The sequence below is a fragment of the Eleutherodactylus coqui genome, chromosome 3 (assembly GCF_035609145.1).
Source record: "Eleutherodactylus coqui strain aEleCoq1 chromosome 3, aEleCoq1.hap1, whole genome shotgun sequence".
NCBI classification, from domain to species: domain Eukaryota; kingdom Metazoa; phylum Chordata; class Amphibia; order Anura; family Eleutherodactylidae; genus Eleutherodactylus; species Eleutherodactylus coqui.
Window position 1 is genome coordinate 243,769,016 of NC_089839.1, and position 21,111 is coordinate 243,790,126.

The 21,111-nt window shown below is 40.6% G+C and overlaps 1 protein-coding gene across 5 annotated transcripts in view; it reads right to left on the minus strand.

The window, feature by feature from the left end:
• The window catches only part of COL11A1 (collagen type XI alpha 1 chain), a 229,080-nt gene that overhangs the window by 98,409 nt on the left and 109,560 nt on the right, over positions 1–21,111 (minus strand). For all 5 annotated transcript variants that reach the window (XM_066597204.1, XM_066597201.1, XM_066597205.1 and 2 more), the window contains 10 exons: positions 16,774–16,827; positions 16,518–16,571; positions 13,964–14,017; positions 13,607–13,660; positions 12,884–12,937; positions 8,387–8,431; positions 7,615–7,668; positions 5,996–6,040; positions 3,517–3,570; positions 1,126–1,170 (listed from right to left, as the gene is read on the minus strand). In XM_066597204.1, the coding sequence (XP_066453301.1) occupies positions 1,126–1,170; positions 3,517–3,570; positions 5,996–6,040; positions 7,615–7,668; positions 8,387–8,431; positions 12,884–12,937; positions 13,607–13,660; positions 13,964–14,017; positions 16,518–16,571; positions 16,774–16,827 (513 nt within the window). The remainder of the gene's footprint in view (positions 1–1,125; positions 1,171–3,516; positions 3,571–5,995; positions 6,041–7,614; positions 7,669–8,386; positions 8,432–12,883; positions 12,938–13,606; positions 13,661–13,963; positions 14,018–16,517; positions 16,572–16,773; positions 16,828–21,111) is intronic.

Consider the following 21,111-nt stretch of genomic DNA (forward strand, 5'->3'; position numbering starts at 1 on the left):
GCGGGCTTACTGCACGCCAGATCACCTCACTGCGGACCTACTGCACCCCCTCAGTAAGGAGGAGACTGCATGGAGTGCTGGTCGTGCATGTGTGCTGGTGCTTTATTCATCTTCAATATGCTGCTGGAGATAGCTGAGCGGTAATGGATCAGGTATTTCCGCCAGCCCCGTTGAAATGAATGAATCACCAACCATGCATGCTCAGCCAGCACTCCATTAATTCTAATGTCACTATGGGAGGAGAAGCAACACCGGAAAAACAAGCAGAAGAGGACGCAGATCCCCATTATCAAGATCAGTGGGGGACTCAGTGGTGACACCCCCACGGATCATTAAGTTATCCCCTCATCCAGTGAATAGGACATATCTTGCCCTTTTGATATAACCCCTTTAAAAGGATTCAGTCACTAGGCTCGTAAAGCTGAGCTCTGAGTCACGGAGGCCGCCCATGCTGGCTTCTTCTTGCCCACATCATGCAGACAGCTCTCTCCTCTTTTGCGTATAGGGAGAGAGTTGTCACATTGCATGCTGCGGGCAGGGAAAGGCCAGTATGGCTTGCATCCGTAACTTGAAGCTCAGCGCCAAACTTTATGAACCCGTTGTCAGATTCCCTTTAAACCTCTTTATAAATGTGCTCAGGAATAAGCAAAAATAATTGGAGTTTTAGATTCTTGCACCACACTATAAAAGTGCAAGACACAAGTCATATATCCCCCCCCCCCCCTAGGCATGCATATACCAGATGCCCTCAAGTCCAATTATGTCAAAACTATACATATTCCTAAAAGTGTAACTTTATATTTTGCATTTACTTAAAAGTGACATTTCCCAGCAAATATAATTGTATGAATATAATCATACAATCAACCTTCTCAGGTAAGTGTTTTTATAGGTGCTCCAGGTGATATTATCCATCCATATCTGTTCTAGAATGACTACTTCTATTGGAATTGTATACTAATTTTATATATAAAAAGGGCACGTTGCTTCAATGTCTTTCTACTTATACTCTACGAGTAAATACCAGTTTTCAGTTTATGGTTTAGTCTGCATTTTTCTATGCAAACGAAGAATCCATGAAATGAGCCAGTCTTTACAACAATAATTAAGCAGAGGAAAGGTTACCTTGTCACCAGGGGGCCCAATCGGACCTTGTGGACCAGGGAGACCCTGTGGAAAGGAAAACATTATATCTCAGTATCTCATTCATCACTGTGAGCAGAGAACAGACCTGCGCTTCATAACATTGCCATACTGCGCGGCATTCCTGAACCCACGCTCTGCAGCCAGGAGGCAGACCTACAATCCCTCATTATTCTCCACTCCTACTGCTCCAACCTGTGCAGAGAGAAGGTGCCGTTGTGTGGATGAGGGACAGCTACCACCTCTCAGCGATTCTCTCACTTGTTAATACTGACTGTCTGTTCTGAGCTTTTAACAGCATTTAGAACCACTGATTTATAAAAGTAGCAAAATCTTTCGGGATTCTGCTAATGAGCTTCAAACGCATATGATTCTACCGAAGAGTTACCGCAATTAGGCCTTCTGTTGCATGACTACTCTCTGCTTGAGCTATAAATAATCTAATCTCGTATATTTCCAATTAAGGAGAAATTATGAATCAGGACTGGCTTTATTTCTCATTAAAAAAAAAAAAAATCTATACTTACCTATTCCTTCCCAGGCAGTCTTCTTACCAGATATTCACCTTTCTGATCTTCTCCTAGCTCCTCCAGTCCTCCGAGTCATGTCACCTCCAGCCAGTCTTCTTCCTGTGACGAAGCATGCATTGCTGGCATTCTGCTTCCTGTAGGGCAATGTATGCCACATCACTAGTGACGTAGCGTTCACTGCTTAACAGGGAATGCCGAATCCTCGGCAGCCTGCTTTAGCATGATTACGCATTTGCGATGTTTCGCCGGTAGTGTTTCATAAACTATATGAAACACTAGCGGCGAGATATCACCCATGCATGCTAAAGCAGACTGCCGAGGATTCGGCATTCCCTGCTAAGCAGAGAACGCTACATCACTCCTACAGGAAGTGAACTGCAGCTAATAGATGCTCGAAGACAGAAAGAAGAGGATCCGGCCGGCTGGAGGTGAGGTGACCCGGAGAACTGGAGGAACTGCTAGAAGATCAGCAAGGTGAAGATGCAGTAAGAGGACTGCCTGGGGAGTAATAGGTAAAAAAACCCTTTAACCCTTTCCAATCCAATTTGTATCCTGGTTTTCCTAGGGGGCTTACTCTTTTTCTGCCATTATACAACAGCGCTATATGCTGGCTAAAGCCATTACTGCATGAGGTGACATGTTGGATAGGCTCCGACAGCAGAAAGGCTGGCAATATACAGTAAGAGAACCCTGACGGATGTCTTCCAACATCAGAGCTGTACAGCCTTAAATCATAATGTCTTCAGAGGTCAGACAGTGGATTGGAAAGGGTTAAACTAAAATGGTTCTTGCTAATACCAGACTGAGAGCTACGGACTCCCAGACTTTGAAGATTACGGATCCATTGTCAACTACTAGTGACTTGATGTAATTTGATATTTAGGTTAATTTGAAAAGCACTTATTGCTACATGTGACTGTTGTAAGTGGCTATGCGACTGTGGGTGTCTTCTGGTTATGGGCCACTGTGCACTACCCTATTGCCAGTCAACCCCTGGCTACTGCATTGATAGCTCATGCAAAGTCTTACTGTGGGCTTGTAATAAATTTCCTATGAAAAGTGCAAAACCAGACAATTTTATATGAATACTACTACACTATCATACTTCGTTCTGTATCATTCTGTATGATTGCAACTTCCTCTAATGATAGTACTGCAGAATATGTCGGTGCAATAAAGGTTATAATCATTTAGGACTAAATTATTAATATGATTTATGAACCAACTGATCGAAAAAATCGTGTAATACTATAGTAAACAACCTCAGATACATAGACATTAGTGGAACACATGGAAAAGACCAAGTGACAGCAATAGTGGCCCAACAGATTCCATTACACTTAGAAATCATACATATTCTAATGAAAACTCAATGGAAAGAGAACAGTAAAGGCCCATTTGACACCAGCTGTAATCAGCGCGTCTGTTCCCTGAATACAGCTCCTCGCAGCTCACACATTACGAATTGGTACTAATAGGCATTAGTACCAAGTAGTAGTTTTATGCAAAATGATCGCTCAAAAGCCATCTTTTGAGTGATCATCTTTGTGTCTAAATGGGCCCTAATTGGCCAATTTCACACTAGGGTATTGCAGGGGCATTTATGTGCCTATATTATGGACAAGTGTCTCAGGGCATCATAGATTCCCAAGATGCTTGAGTCTGGGTCAGCAAACACGTGGTTTGGCTGGGACGCTCATCCATATTAGGGACATATAAGTGCGCTCCTAACAAACAGTTTTATATATATATATATATATATATATATATATATATATATATATAGTGTATAAAACAAATCGCTTGTGACACTTATACCATCTTAATGTAATGTAGCACATACTTGTGGTCCTGGTATTCCTTGTTGACCTCCTGGTCCGGGTTCACCTTGAGGTCCCTAAAATACAGAAATGCTAATTACAATATTGTGCATTTCAAATTCAAATTTATGTTACGTCTAACTATCTTAAATTGTCAAACTAATAGCTTGTTAGTTATTGCGAGCAAATCTATGTCACAATCAATCCTATTGGCCATAAATATTAAAGAAGAGATTCTATTCATGACCTATCCACGGGAAAGGTCCACAGTTGATCGGTTGGATTCTGCTACTCGGTACCCCAGCCAATCAGCTGAGTGGGCACTTGCCGTCAGCACCGCTACACACAGGGAGCAGAAGCTACTGCTCTAACCCCTGTGTAGTGGACGATGCTTGTAACTGCAGGTGCAGCTCTCATTAGAATCAATGAAACGTTGGCCACTAAACAGGGGTCAGAGCAGCAGCTTCAGCTCCGTACCCCTGTGTAGTGTGGTGCTGATAGCGGGTGCCTGATCAGCTGGGGTCACAAGCATTATTTATTACCTATCCTGAGAAAAGGTCATAAATAGTATTCTCCTGGAAAACCCCTTTAAGCAGCCATACAGTAGTTAGGATTAATGCCTTACAGTGCTGATGTATAAATGAATTCAGCTAGTGAGGTATCTCTATGGAATTGGTATTTCCACTTTCAATTCATAAGGTGTCTCTTCCAAGAACTCTGGTTTCAACCTGCATTCCTAATACATTTTACAGCACTTTAACTGTCTTTCTCTGAAATTGGCCTGACTGCCACGAATAAAAATATTAAAGAGGTTGTACGGAATTAGAAAAACATGTCTCCTTCTTTCTAGGAACAGCGCCCCATCTATGCATGGGTTGTATCTGGTATTGCAGCTCAGTTCCACTGAAGTAACATAGTAACATAGTATGTTAGGCCAAATTAAGACAATGTCCATCGAATGGCAGTAAGCTGAAATAACAGACACAGTCCGTGGACAGGTGTGGCACTGTATTTAGAACTAGGTGGCCATGCTTTTCTTCAAAATCTGCCAACAAAGTAATGTCAATGGGGTTACGGATATCTGTTTGCACATTCCTATTCTTTTCTTTAGGCCTCCAGCACACTAGTGTTTTTATTCGTCTGTGTGGAGTCCACAGAAAGCATACGGTCCCATATTAGTCAGTATGGCAAGACAAGCCACAGAGTTTATTAACGCACACATGGACTGCAAGGAATACTCATGGCATGCACTATTCTGATCCCATTTACGGATGAGACTCGCCCATCCAAGTCAATGGGATCCAAAAGAACTGGACAGCACTCAGATGGATGCCATCTGTTCGTAGACCATGTGCCATCCATTTTTCTTAAGAAATTTGGAATGAAATAAATGAGTCTTTTAGTTTTTCTGGAGACGTAAAAAACAGATGTTATACTGAAGTAAAAAAGAGACAACCGAATGCATAGGATGGCATACAGAAGGTAACACGGATGCAAAAATGTCCTACTTTATGGACGCAACACAAACAAGTTTTTTAATATCAGTGTGCCCCGAACCTTAAGAAAAGAATTTCTAGAAGCGTTTGGAAGATGGGTCTCCCATTGCCCTTCGTGGGGCCAAGAAGCAGCATTGCTTCAAAGAAAACTACGTGTTTCCAAAAAACAACCCTTTGCTATGTCTAGCCCGAAGGTTCTGGCATTAGGCACATACGGTTGCATGTGAATGAAGTTTTCCTGTGGAGACTTTGGTATGACTGTACATAACACTATCCCTCTTCCTACTTCCCTCCCTGTGCTAAAACGGTAGTGCTGAGGACTGGCTACATTAACTTGGCAGTAATCTGGAGATGTATCCATCACTCGTGCCATATGAAATCATTCTATCATTATTACGGTATGAACAACACCACAAGAATAGAAGCTCTGCTCATATATTTCCATCTTAATGATTCTATTACTATTAGCTTTTAATCTAAACAGATTCTCATCCATTTTGCTCTACTTAGAGGAAGCACATCATTTTGGGGGCACTCATGGGACTGCTCCTTATTAATATCAGGTTCTTCTGGAGGCCTGCATTTCATTATCTTCATCTATGTTTCCATGGCAGCAGAAAGATAGCCGGTGTGTCTTATAACTAAAACTTTACTATAAACCAAAGACTGGTACCATAGAAGCAGACCATGTGACTGCTATGGGGCCCTTGGAGACAGGGGCCCCAGCTATGATTGCAACATCCCTTTCTCTACTGGGTAGCGAGATCATATGCAGGGGGAACTACATCGCTAGCAAACAAGGAGGTGGAGAATTTGCCCAAGGGTTATTTTAAAGGGCTTGGCGCAAGAAAGAAACCACCTACTGTCCTAGGAGGCAAAACCAGATGCCGTAATGGGGATGCAAAAGGGGTAGGAGGGGGGGGGGGTGCATTTAAGTTTTTGATTTCTATGGTGGCATTTTGGTCAATAGACACTACACAATGAAAATGACTGGAAATATACATACCAGGTTTCCTTTGGGCCCTGAAGGACCATCAACACCAGCGACACCCTGGCAAATGAGAGATCAATGATCATGTGAAATATTAACATGATAGAGAAATATGATTATTACATATAAAATAAAGATTATTTGGTGACTTGAATAACGATCCATATGCCAAAATAGGTCCATGATTTGAAAAGTCACTTCCCAATAGCCATTTATAAAGATAGTGTTGTAGCAGCTGTACACCTTTAGGAAGTCAAGCCAGGGTGACATCATAGCATCAGTCTCGGTCCACATTGTCATGCCTTTGGCACATGTGCCCTGTCATCCGGGGCTTGGCACCAGTGAGTGCCTCTCTCCTGTTACTGCAGAAGTTCCCTTAGGTGTTGTTTGTCAGAAATGCCTGAGTGTTTTATGTTCCCTTCTTCTCTATTATGCTTCAACATCTCTAGCTGTGTATGCACTGACTGGTCAACCGAGACGTATCAGCCTTTATGGAAGTGTATTTATTATAAGCCCGTCCCTTCATGGACGCCATTTTTTTATTTTGCTTGATGTGTTTCATGAGGCAGTGGACTCTTGTCAGCTAAGTACTTGTGATTATTTGTTCTTTGTGGGACTTATTCACTTCTATCTTATACTGTGCTGTATACATAGCTCTTTCCATATGCATTAAACATCTTCCCTATCTTCCATCTAGACAAGGCCCCTAGGTTCCTCATGTGGGGCAACCCCAATTGGGGTGATTGCTCTTCTTCTAGGCAGGATCTGCCCCCCAAAAGTTGGTTATGGATAGCGTTCCCATCCTTGTATTCCTGTTGCCATTGCTTGCCCTATTTTGTGTTCCCCATGTTTTGTTGTTATAATAAATATCTATATATGTCCACTGCAGACATTTTTTATATCTAGGTGCTGGTGACATCCGTGAGGGGTGCCATACTTGCACCCTGCTTGAACATAAGATATAGCACCGATTCTTGACCATAAAGAGTGCCAGAAATTGAGGTAAGTTAACCACCAAGTCTGTCTTGGTCAACCTTTAACATACATTTCATAAACAACTTTAAGGCCGGCTGCACACGACCGGGTCGGATTCCGCATGCGGGAGCCTACAGTGGAATCCGACCCTGTGCCTAGCCGGCATCCGCACATACCTGTATTTTCTTCTTCTTTTCTGTACTGCGGATGATCCGCATGGCTCGCCATTGGACATGAGCAGTACAGATTTTTTTTTTGTAAAACTCCTACTTTTTCTGCAGAATCCGCGGCCCATCCACAATGTCAATTGTGGATGCGCCGCGGGTCGGACGGCTTCCATTGACTTCAATGGAAGCTGTCTGTGCGGAATCTGCAGGAAAAAGGAGCATGCTACGATTTTTCATCCGCGAGTGAAAACCGCAATTGGTTTCCACTCGTGTGCATGAAGAATCACTTTTTGCATTGGGGCAGTATAATCCGGAGGCGGTCACCTGCTCTGGGTTCCACAATTCAAATCCGCACGTGTGCATCCACCCTTAGGCATATGAGTCTATTTCAAGACACAGTATATCACGTTTCAATTGCTCTGCATCCATTCTTTATAGACACTATATACATTATTCTTATTAACAAGTAAGTTACACTTATCATATACTTACATGTTGGCCCGGAGGACCAGGAGATCCTCTTGGTCCCAACAATCCTCGTTCACCCTATAAGGAGAAATGTCAGCTACTCAGTCATATTGTCGTAAAATACTAATAAAGAGCTGATTTGAGCAGGAACAGCAGCTAGATAGCTAGTTTGCATATATTAAACTGAATTATATTACTATTGCAACTCTACAGCATTATGTACTGTACAAATAGCCACCCCTCCAAATTACCTTGACAATAAAAGACTCTAAATTGGATCAAATGTGATCCAAAAAGCTTTACTTTATTTTTGCCTTCTAAGTGCTGTCTATCATTCATATACGTCTACCGGCCTCAAGGGTCAATAATATTATATATTACAACTTCTGTATTCTGTTATAGTCTTGCAGTGGAAGCGATAACACAGTGGAAGGTCATTTCAGTCATCTGAGATGACAGCTGCAAATATTCCGGCAGCTCAGGATACATTAAGTGACTATTGCGACTCAGTAAAACTAGATGTCTGGGGAAATGCCTAGTATATGCTATGAGACGGTAATCTTCTATTGTTTAATTAAGTTTCTGGATAGGCAGAAGAATCCACAAGGTACTGAGAACCCAACGATGTCAACAGGTTCTTGGAGGAGATATTCTGGGCCCTCCGGCAAGGTAGAGGTTACATGGAAGCTGCAAATGATTCCTCATTCAGGGACATTGCAGTATGTTATGCTGTGTTGAGAAATTGTACAGATATAAAGTGAGAGCTCCGTATACCACAGATTAATGTGTCACTCACAGGTTCACCGGGCAGCCCTCTGGGTCCAACCTCTCCATCTTCTCCCTGTTACACAAAAGAAAAAGCTGTTTCTCCTGTTATTTAAACACACGGCACGTAAAGCGGGACAAGCAACCAATGTGTTTGTGTTTGTCAAATTGTAAAATATATGTAGTGTTGTTTAACCTTTCCCATGATAGACAGAAAAAGGCTAATTGTCGAAATCCACCGTGAGAACTGAATGCAAATGTGCCCGCAGAGTAAATGCTAGAGACGGGACCATGCCACGTTTCTGAGCTAGTAAAATGGTTTCTGTGGAATTTCCATGATGGCATAGACATATCACACCTTGCAATGTTCTTGTTCTTTCCAAAAATACAGGCATTGGTAAAGTCCCCTGGTGCGAGCACTGGGTCATGACCAACTCCTAGAGTGACATCACATTGGGACGTTTTTTTAGCAGACTGTTTTTGCGGGGTGGTTTCCCATTGCCTTCCCCAGTCATCTTTGACACCCAAGCAAGCTGGGTACTCATTTTACCGACCTCGAACGAATGGAAGACTAAGTCAACCTTTAGCTGGCTACCTGAACCTATCGGGATTGCACTCACAACCTTCAGGTCATGAGCAAGAGTTTAGGACTGCATTTCTGCTGCCTTAACACTCTTCGCCAAACGAGGCTCTTAAAACAGGTGCAACTGACTAAACCAGTCATCCTGGTATACCTCCCAGTTCCCGGATGGTACCTACTTTGGAGAAAATCAACTAAAACTAGTAAATTACACAGGTAATACCATTAATATCTCCCCCAATATGTGTGCAATAATAGTGTTATACACATACAACTTTGGGTGGTTTCACATCTGTGTTGGGGATTCTGCTTTCCTGCTCCCCAAAAGGGGATACCCAGGGGCCGAATGGTTCTGGATGGAATGAACAGTGCCCTATTAGGGACTATTTAAGCCATATCAAGTCATATGAGCCATAAGAGAGAGCTAATCTATGAGATCAGTTTCCATTCTGGCGAACGCAAGCCTTGCTTGTATTACATGTATGGCCATTCATCTGAATGGTCGCCATAGGTTACTGCATTTTGCCTGCAGCGACCCCTGTTGGGAAAATGCCTGGCTTTCCAAGGTTCCCTCAGCAAAATCAGCTCTTTGGGGCTTAATAGTTTTTTTTTTTATATTTAGGCCCAAGTATTTTATAATTTAAAAAACTGCAGGTTTCTGTTTTCTTTTGGGCTTAAAGGGAATCTTAGTCACCATAGATTAAGTTATGGTGCTTATAATTTAGGTGAGGTGGATTCCGAGGAGATGTGTTTTATACTCACCTGATCCTCTGTTCTTCTGGTGTCCCTCACCAAAGTCAGTCAGCAAAGTTGACTCTTTACAGACAGCTAGACAACTGTGTGCAAGTATTCCCATTCATTTCTATGGGAGTAACTACACACAGACTACTGAAAAGAGTCAAGCTGGCGGTGCAACCGCCACTTCATCGGGGGATGCCGCAGGCACAGAGCACCGGGTTACCATAAAAAGAGACTCCTCAGACTTCATCTCACCAAAACTGTAAGCACCATTACTTAGCAGTATTTCCACGGGCGACTGTGATATTGGTCTGAGAAAATCAGGGCAATATTGCATTTGTAAGGCTGCAATTTTACATAGGAATGCATGCATGAAAAAAATTGCATGTTGTTCCAATAGTTAAAAGAGAAAAACGCATCACTCTTGTATGCAAATGACATTTGTGATATAATTTTTTTTTGAACCCATATGCAGGGGTGGGCTGGCAAATCTCTGCCTGAGGGTCAAGCATACAGCACTGGCCCATAAGTAGAACCCACCCTAAGGGTATATTCACAGGGTGGAATGAGATTCTGCCTATAAAACTACGCAGAAATGTATCACTCCTTCACATGGATTTGCATAGAAACTTGTCAGAAGTCCCGCATGTGAATTTTGCATATTGACATTGATAAAACCACATACCGATCCAGCACAATAGTCATGATATTTGCAGTGGTTCTAGAGGCGGAATTGGATCCCCCTAATTGTTCGTTCACACGTTGCTAGTTTGCTGCGAATATTGGTGCAGATCTGCAGCAGATTTAAATTATAATTCAATTGAAAGGGTGAAATCTGCTGCAGATCCACACCAAAGTCCTTAACAAAACCTGAGGAAACACATAGTCTGACAGGTCACACACAGCCAAACCATAGCCACACAAATTTCTAGCCAAATTGTACGGCCATTGGCCACCACAGGTGGGTGTGGCCTGTCTAGGTTCGGCCAGTCCCACTGTATCCTTCGATCCTTAACTTATGTATCTTTTTAACATAAGTACAGCACCAGAACCAAGCTCATAGCTTAAATACAGTTGGGCTGTAGAGTCTTTAAGCCAAGCTCTGACTCGGACTCCTCCATTTTCCCAGACTCCTTCATAGAGGACTCATGTTTTTTAAGTGATAAATTAACTGCATTAAAATGACTTTTTTGTAAAGAAGCAGCATAAGGATACTTAGTCTAATGGGGATGAACGGCAATAACTGATTATCTGTTACTGTTTCCACATCCTTGTTACCAATGTGTTTGATAAATAGGAGCTTAGCTAAATAGAACATATATTTATAGAACATTTCAAAACTTTCCTAAAAGTCCTGAAATAAAACTTCCCCATTGATTTCCCTTTAAATTCAAATATATTCCCTTTCGCTGACAACAAGCAGAGATCTTTCCCATGAATTTATCATGATTACCTCCAGAGAGTGGAAACTCTTCTGATCATGCCCAAATGACCTTTTCATATTTACATATAACTAAGTAGCATCATTACCGCAGAATAACTTTCACACACTATGTCCAAGGACAGGATTCACCCATTTTTTACATCAATGCATCGTTGGCCAATACATGATATCAGCTGCTGGAGACATTCCTTTACATCTTCCATGTATAGTAAGATGCTCTGCCATGAGTCAAATCCATTAAATGTTGAAGCCATATAGTAGGACTTCAAGGGCATACAATTTGCATATGGCCCTAATAACAGACATCTATCACTGTTGCTAAATTATGTAAAACCTGTAGCAAGCAGTTTGTTAATGCGCTCCGAGAGCTTTAGTTATCAGTAGCGCAACAGATACGGCTGCAGGAAACTACCTTAAATCATCTGTTATTAGAACTTTTAGGTTTTAGAAACCAGAACACCTTCTGACTGGGGAAGCAATACCTAAAGCCTAGATCTATGTTGCTGTAGTCTTTGGGATCCAGTTAGATCACTTCAAAATATTTTCGGAGGCAGGTAAAAGGACGTTCCATAGATGTCACCAGAAACGATCAAAATGTGGCTGCAGCAAATTTCTAGCTGCATTGGCTATGTGGGATCTTCTCATGTCGTAATGTGTTTAAGCCATGGAAAGATCTCCATCATAAGATGCTGAACTTTCCAGGCCAGTTTTAAAGCGACGGGCCAAGCACAAGCACTCTCACTCCCTTCATTTTACCAGAGGGATACAGAACCTCTGTTTTGGTGATTGCTTGGGGTTCCAGCAGTTGGACCTCCACCGTTCAGCGAGTTATCCCCTATTCTGTGGATTCAGGATAACTTAATCTAACTTGAAAACCCCTTTATGGGTGGTAAACTTGTCAACTGCCCAGAGCCTTAACCCTTTCCAATCCACTGTCTGACATCTTCAGACATTCTGATTGAAGGTTGTACAGCTCTGAAGTTGGAAAACGTCCGTCAGGATATTCTTACTGTATATTACTGGCCATTCTGTTGTGGTGGGCCTCTCCAGCATGTCCCATACTGCAGTACTGGTTCTAGCCAGCAGATGGCGCTATCGTATAATGGCAGAAAGAGAAAAACCCCTAGGAAACTATGAATCCAAAACTGAATTGCAAAGGGCTAATATCATAAGGTAAGCAGCAAACTGAGAGTGAAGTGAAAAAAAAAACTTCCCATTCCACTGTCATTTCAAGAAGTTGGTCAAATCAGAGTTTATATGGTAGTATAATTTGGATAGAGTATAGATGTATTATTGTTAGGGGGTGTAATCAGGGTACTGAGTGGCTCTATTGCAGGGGTATTTGACGGAAGTATTTTTAGTCATAGTAAAGCAGTATTCAGGTACATGTAGTCTAGTAAAAAAAATTAATAAATCTTGTATAGCACAGCGCTTTCAAGTAATTTATTACCCCCCACCACGCTGGGCACTCATTTTACCAACTCTGGAAGGATGAGTTGATTTGAGCTGGCTACCTGACCCACGTGGGGATTGAACTTCAGGTCATGAGAGAGAGCTTAGAACTACATTAGCACCCTGCGCCATAAGAGGCTCTAATGTACACATCTATCAGTGTTTAACATGTTCCTAATATCTGGCTACTTACATGTCCATCATTGCACTGGTCTGATAATACCATTTAGAATTGTTCTAGAATTCTAATTGTAATGTGTGTTTGGATAAAACAATGAACAAATTGATCAGAATCTCCGCTCCTGTGTTCTTACCCTATCTCCATCTTCACCAGGAGAACCAGGTGGGCCAAGTGGACCTTTGTCACCCTAAAAAAGCAACATATTTTAGGTAATTTGAAAAAAAAAAATATATATATACTGTGTATATATATATATATATATATATATATATATATACCAGAATCCTTTGCTGCTGTAATTTTTCCTAACACTGCAAAGGAGAATATCTGAGAGACGGTATATACAAGAGTAACTTGATGAGGCACGTCAACCTACTGTAGCAAACTAAAAAGCAGCACGCTAAGCTTCTGAGTCAGCCATTCTTCATGCTCCATAAATCATGGCAGTCCACCTAATTTTTCTCGTATTAAGAATGTATTTCATATGGATACAAGGGCATTATTCTATTTTGAAGTTAAGTAATTGTGTTTTTTTTTCTAAATTACAATAAATAATGATGTATACTTTATACTTGGAAGAACAAATACATAATGTACCGGTATATCAATAGACTATATACAATGGGCTGTAGTATTTTCATAAACTAATGTATAAAATGTCTGTGCATTGGAGTTACAAATTGCTGAAAAATCTGTCTTTTTAATTTGTTTTGTTAGACTATAATGTCAAAAATACAAGGCCAAAGTAGAAAGCGCCCTCTGCTGGATAACCATGAGAAACAAAAAGAAAGCACAAAATCAAGGATGTGAAGGTAACGAAACAAAGGCTATATTGACAAGCCAAGAAGTGACTCACCCTGTGCCCCTTCTCACCGGGAAGACCTGGAAGGCCATCAAACCCTCTGTCTCCCTGTAAAATGATGAAAATGTGTTCCAATGATTAAGTATCTGTGCTGAAAATGGCTTCTTTAGTACAACTAAATACAATAGTTGAATCATAGACTGGTAGAGTTGGATGGGACCTCCAGGGTCATCGGGTCCAACCTCCTGCTCAATGCAGTAAACGTATAGCAATAAATAAGTAGCTTTACTCCTAAACATATATTTCTATTAATAGTCATTTTTAACATTACTGAATTCTATGGCACGACTGGTATCAATCTGCCATACCTGACAATCACATTGAGTAAAGTAGACATAGATGTAATCATACCTTGGACCCAGGTTCTCCAGGCATTCCACGGGCTCCGTCAGATCCTGGACGTCCCTGAAATGAATACATAAGTCATATTAATTCTATTGGCACAATGAAGAGTTTACCTTATGTATATTTACCTTGTGCATGTGCCCTAATGTTCTATTCATTTCAATAGGACTGCTGAAGATAGCCAACCAGTTGCCCTTGACTATCTCCAGCAGTCTTATTGAAATGAATGGAGTGACAGTGTACATGCTCAATCGTCACTCCATTCATTCATGGACCTTCAAGACCCTCATGCCTGTGAACAGCAGAGGACCCAGTGGTCAGACCCCACCAATCAGTTAGTTAATCCCTAACCTAGGGATAGGGGACAGTTTTTTTTGATTGACCAACCCCTTTTCAGAGCTAAAAAAATAAATAAATGGGCACTAAGTATCTCAAACAACTTGTGCTTATATGATAGCCAGTCTTATAATTAGCAAAACTGCTTTGTACTCTAGTTACATAAAATAGTGTTTTTGTGCTTAAAAATCCATCCAAAGTGCTGTCTCCCTGCCCCCTAGCTTTATATCTACTGTCTGCTAGCTCTTAACTGTCAAGGGAATGCTAGGACACTAGAGCAGGGGAATGAATTATCATGTTCTTTGAGCTGAATGTAGAGAGCAGAGAGGAGGGGTAGAGAAAGACATTCATGCACAGAGAGCTGCAAGTAGAGCTAATGGTAAAATTCTCAGCTGTTTAAACACTGCTACGTTGTTCTGTACACTACTGATTCATGAGGTTTTCTGTGTGTTTAATAGGCATTTAGAAAGCAGGATCTCTGTAGTTCTATGTGTACAGTGTAAAGAACACAACACACATAGCACAGCAGCAGCTGTAACAGGATGGAAAATCAGATATACAGCCAGCACAGGGGAAATGAGGAAAATTAAGGATATGAGCCATAAAAGGGCCAGAAAGCGTGTTATACATGGCAGCTTATTATGAAATGTTATCTGGAAACTCAGGTACGCTTTAAATAAGTCTCATAAAACCGCATAGCAGTTTGTAAAATATGAAGTCATGCAGTTCAAAGACTATTGTAAACTATGCACTGAGATTGGAATCTTACTTACATAATGAATGGTGTAATGTCTCATTGCTATAGAAAGTTAAAGGTCTACATGACTTCAGAATCTCATATCTATCTATCTCATATCTATCTATCTATCTATCTCATATCTATATATCTCATATCTATGTATTTATCTATCTATCTATCTATCTATCTCATATCTATCTATCTATCTATCTATCTATCTATCTATCTATCTATCTATCTCATATCTATGTATTTATTTATCTATTTATCTATCTATCTATCCTGTCTCTCTCTCTCTATTTATCTATCTATCTCATTCATATCTATCTATCTATCTATCTCATTCATATCTATCTATCTATCTATCTTGTATCTATGTATTTATCTATCTATCTATCTATCTCATTCATATCTATCTATCTATCTATCTCTCTCTCTATCTATCTCATATCTATGTATTTATCTATCTCATATCTATCTATCTATCTATCTATCTATCTATCTATCTATCTATCTATCTATCTATCTATTTATCCATCCATCCATCTCATTCATATCTATCTATCTATCTCATATCTATCTATCTATCTATCTCATATCTATCTATCTATTTATCTATCTATCTATCTATCTCATATCTATCTATCTATCTATCTATCTATCTCGTATCTATGTATTTATCTATCTATCTAGCTATCTATCTATCTCATATCTATGTATTTATCTTATATCTATTTATCTATCTATCCCATTCATATCTATCTATCTATCTCATATCTATCTATCTCATATCTATCTATCTATCTATCTCCTATCTATCTATCTATCTATCTCCTATCTATCTATTTATCTATCTATCTATCTATCTCATATATATCTATCTATCTATCTCCTATCTATCTATCTATCTATCTATCTATCTATCTCATATCTATCTCGTATCTATCTATCTATCTATTTATCTATCTATCCCATTCATATCTATCTATCTATCTCATATCTATCTATCTCATATCTATCTATCTATCTATCTATCTATCTATCTATCTATCTATCTCCTATCTATCTATCTATTTATCTATCTATCTCATATCTATCTATCTATCTATCTATCTATCTATCTATCTATCTCCTATCTATCTATCTATCTATCTATCTATCTATCTATCTATCTATCTATCTATCTATCTCATATCTATCTATCTATCTATCTCCTATCTATCTATCTATCTCATATCTATCTATCTATCTATCTATCTCGTATCTATCTATCTATCTATCTATCTATCTCTATTTATTACTAAAGAAAATGAAATCGAAAGAGCTCTGCTAAATTCCATTATTTCATGTAGTTGCTCATTCGCCAGTATTTTGTATTTTAACCGTCTCATTGCTAAGCGCTATTTACTGTGACTAATGCAATTTTCATTTATCCATATAACATATGTTGAGGGTGCATTATGGAATAAAGAACTCATTACTCACTCGTTTGCCAGCTTTACCCATTGGCCCAGCTGCACCTTGAATTCCTCTAGGACCCTGCAAAACAGAAAAAAAATGCATTCCACTGCCTATGAAAACTATTGAAGCTTGAATGTTAACTTCACCGTGCAGCTACATTATAGAATTGGAAGTGCAGTGTGTAGAGGAAAGAAATGTATGTACAGGAATGATGTACTGAATGCATAGGGATCACAACAACAGACAGATAATGCTCTCAACTTATCTGAGAATCACTTACCTGAGGGCCTGTATCTCCTGATTCACCCTTAATTCCTGGGGCACCTGGTGAACCCTATGATGGAAGACAAAAGAGAAGAAGAGTTGAAATCTAATAGAGTGACTTCCATAGTCACCAGACCATTATCACTGTACTGTGAAGCAGTACAATGCCTGAGAAATGATCCGACACTTGCTCAGAAGTTATAGTTGGTGGTTACCCTCCACCTCTTTTGGAAATGTAGTTTATTATAATAAAGTAGGGCCTTAATATCATAGTAAAGCATAGCATTGTTATTGTGAAAGAAGAATAGATTTAATCATTCATTACTACCACAAATGAAATTCCAAAGTAGAAGAGCTGAGTTTATTATAGCTCCGTAATACTAACAGTAAATTGCTTTGTATGGACTATGTTTATTATTTAGTAATGCAGGACAATACTGATTAAAAACTGATTACATTTGCCCTAAAATCCCACTAACACAGCTGCATTGTTCTCCGGTCCAGAGGCTTTGCTCATGCTTCCACCTCATAAAATAACTGGACGTCTACAGCCTCCTTGTGGTGCAAGAGCTAAACAGCTCACCGGTTACTAAACATGTATTAATATCTCATATTCCGGCAGCTAGAGGCAGTAAAACTGCAGAACTAATATTCAAAACCCCTCACGCCTCTTTAATGCACCAAGAGCTCCAGTGTTTTGTCTCTCTATCTGTAATGCCTTCTGCTCTCTTACAGCCACGGTATGAAGAAATGCTTCTTTATGCAATGCCATGTCTCTTCAGGTTATCTTTCCAGTCTTAAGCAGTATTGACTATTATTCATAGTCTGACCTATACTGGATACTCATGAGCGGGTGCAGAATAATTCCGAATTCTGTATATTACAATTACAGATCAACAAACAACCATTATGAGGAGCCATCCGGTTGGTTGGCAGGAAAAAGGAAGAAAGATGAAGAATGCAAAGGGAGTTCTTTCTTGCAGTGCATGGGATAGTGGAGAATTCCTAAGGGCGCCTTCACACTGGCGCGATGCGAGAGTGGGTAAAAGCGCAGAATTATGACACCCATGCTTTTTAATGGTTTCCTTCACTTTACGATGTTTTCACTTATGCAATGTTGTGTGAAAAATAATTGCGACTTGTACTTTATTTCTGCGTTTTGCTTTTTCTTATCTCTCATGTTTCCCTATGGAGACTCCTTTTTATCGCATCGCAAAGCACGAACCTGTGATTTTCCGGAGTATTCAAACTCTGTGATAGTGGGTGCAAGTTTGAAAAAAAAAAGTGTCAAGTTAGATCCTGCCTAATCTTTCTTGCATGTAGTATTAAGTATATGCGAGAAGGACAGGGCAAGTCTGATCTTTTCTTGCAGGTGGTAATAACGTGCAGGAATTCCGATAATGGAATCTAAATAGAGATGAGCGAACCTACTCATTTCGAGTAATTACTCGATTGAGCACCGCGATTTTCGAGTACTTCAGTACTCGGGTGCAAAGATTCGGGGGGCGCCGGGGGGCGGGGGGAGGCGTGACAGAGCGGGGGGTAGCAGCGGGGAACAGGGGGGAGCCCTCTCTCTCTCCTTCTCCCCCCCACTCCCCGCTGCAACCCCCCACACATCCACGGGGCCCCCCGAATCTTTTCGCCCGAGTACCACGATTTTCGAGTACTTCCGTACTCGGGCGAGAAAGGGGCGTGGCCGAGTACGCTCGCTCATCTCTAAATCTAAACCATTGAAATTAATGGTTTTGTTTCGGCCCATTATGCGGCAATGATTTTTACACCCATGTGTTTAAGTCCTTAGGATATTTTTAAGGACTGATAGTCACCCACTCAAAAGAACGATCACATTCAACTGTCATCCCGTATAAACATGGGACCTGACAGGGCAAGGGAGCAAGAATCGCTCACTTGTCAAAATTGCTTGGCCTTCAGCTCACCTTAAAGACAAGTGACTGTCAGCCTAAACAGACATCTATGAATGACTGCCTTTACTCTGAGTGAAGGCAGTTGTCCAGAACAGATCATTCCACCTTCATTCTATGAGTGTTCATCGCTCCTTTATAAAAGCAGAGGCACGATAATTGCTGGAAACGCTGTTGGGCACTTAGAGGGGTATTTCGGTCATAAGACATTTTTTTTTTCAGTTTTCCCACATCCACTGAATGGATGAAAACTGATAGTTCGGTGGAGCTCTGATCAGTTGCACCTCCGCCAATCCACATAATTGGGGACCCGTGTCCTCGCTATTTCACAGTTCATGATCCATTCTCACATTTCTTCAGTGTAGTGGTGAACGGGCCGCTGTCACACATGTGCGGCAGCAGCTCTATTCCTCTTAATGGTACAGGCAGATGTTTCATTGGGGCTGTTTGTTAGCGCCACTGAAAATAATGGAGCAGTGCCGCTCCATTAATGTCAATGGAGCTGACGGAAATAGCCAAGCGCTGTCCTCGGCTATCTCTGTCTGCCCCATTGAAAAGGGTGAAGCCACAGCCGCACATGTATGACAAGCAGCCCATTCGCCACTAAACAACAGAAATGGTTGAATGGATTGCAAACTGTGAAATGGGGGGGACAAGGGTTCCCAGTCTTGTGATTGGTGAGGATCAAAGTGGCCAGCCCCCTACTGATCTATTCATCATTTTCATCCATCTAGTGCATTGGCGAAAATGGTAAAAATTGCCCCATCGTCGGAATACCCGTTTAAGTCATCCTATGTAAATGTACCCTTTGTGTTGTGAGTATAGAGAAAACCATCAATCATCCAGTGTGAGTGAATGAAGTAGAACTCTCAATGTCTCACCTAAGAGTCCTGTTAGGATATACTTTGCCTTTTATTTAAAAATTCTGCTCCAAATCATATAAATTTATGTATCATGGAGGTATTCATCTTTCCCTCTATCATACCAAGCTTCAGATAAGACAGCATAAGTCTCTTGACATGTTCCCCTTAATTACTAGAGTTGACCTTTTCTGTTTCTGATGAGGTGTCACTCATTATTCTCAGAAGTAGAAATACCAGAGAAGTAGCAGAACTTCTCCACTAGACATAAGAGAACAACTCAAAGACTTACAGATGTAGCAAACCTTAAAGGGATTTTCCGAGCCTTCACTATTGATGACCTATTACTAGGATGAAGTCATCAACAGTTCATCAGTGGGGTCTGCAGCTCAGGATACCTGCTGATTATCTGATTCTCCGGTTGGCTGTTAGTGCAGCAGAGCTAGACATCTGCAATGGGAATAAAGCTTTCTGTTACACTTCCAGCTTTGAAAGCATTGCGGATGTCCAGCTAAGCTGCACTGACAGCCAACTGGAGAATCAGAAGATTGGCGGGGATCCTGAGCAGTGGGCCCCCGATGATCAACTTATGAGCTGTCCTGAGAACAGGTTATTGATAGTAAATGCCAGGAAAACACCTTTAATCCCTTGACGCCCTTGGCCACATATTTACACCTTTTGGCGTCAGGGTTTGTATGGCGCTTTATAAGGAGCTGATCCTGCCCCATACATAGGGGGTACATTTAGATGCCCCAATCAGAGTTTGGAGGGCCCAAAAGCCCCCTCCACCCTATCTTAAAAAAAAAAGAAAAAAGGACATCAAAGAAAGCTGTACGCATTGTAAAATGACACCAATATAAACCACACAGGTCATCCCACAAAAAATAGAAAGACAAAAAAGTGTTGCTGGTCAACAAAAATAAGTAAATAAATGTGATATCATCATAATTGTACTGACCTACAGAATAAATGTATGATGCCACTTTTCCGCAATTTGTATGCCGTAAAAATAATACCCCTACAAAGATGGCGAAGTTGCATTTTTTTTCCATTTCACTTCACTTAGAAATGTTGTAAAGTACATTATCTGATAAAATAAATAGTACCCCTAAAAAATACAACTTGTCCCACAAAGCACAAGCCCTCAGACAGCTATATCAATAAAAAATATGAGCTACAATTTTTTGAAAGTGGGAAGGAGAAACCGAAAATAAAAAAAAGGGTCATGTCCTTAAGAGGTTTGAGAGGTTTTTCAATTTTTGTTCACCTTCCCCTAGCAATATGCTAAATGTGGTGTTGGGTTGCCATTCATGTGATGTCACTAGTTTTCTGAGCCATGTAATATCCCGTAAATAGGTCACATACGCTTCTAATGTTGAGGCCTTGGCCTTTTTACAGGACCTCACAGATGACATACTGTTTTGTTTTATTTTTTTTAAATACTGCATATTCCTCCACTGCCGCCAATGGGAGTTTAAATAGAAAACCTCTTTAACTTGACATTTAACCTCTTTAGTGGCACACCCAGAAAATCTCTGGGGCTTGCTGCACTAACCAGAAGATTTCTGTAGA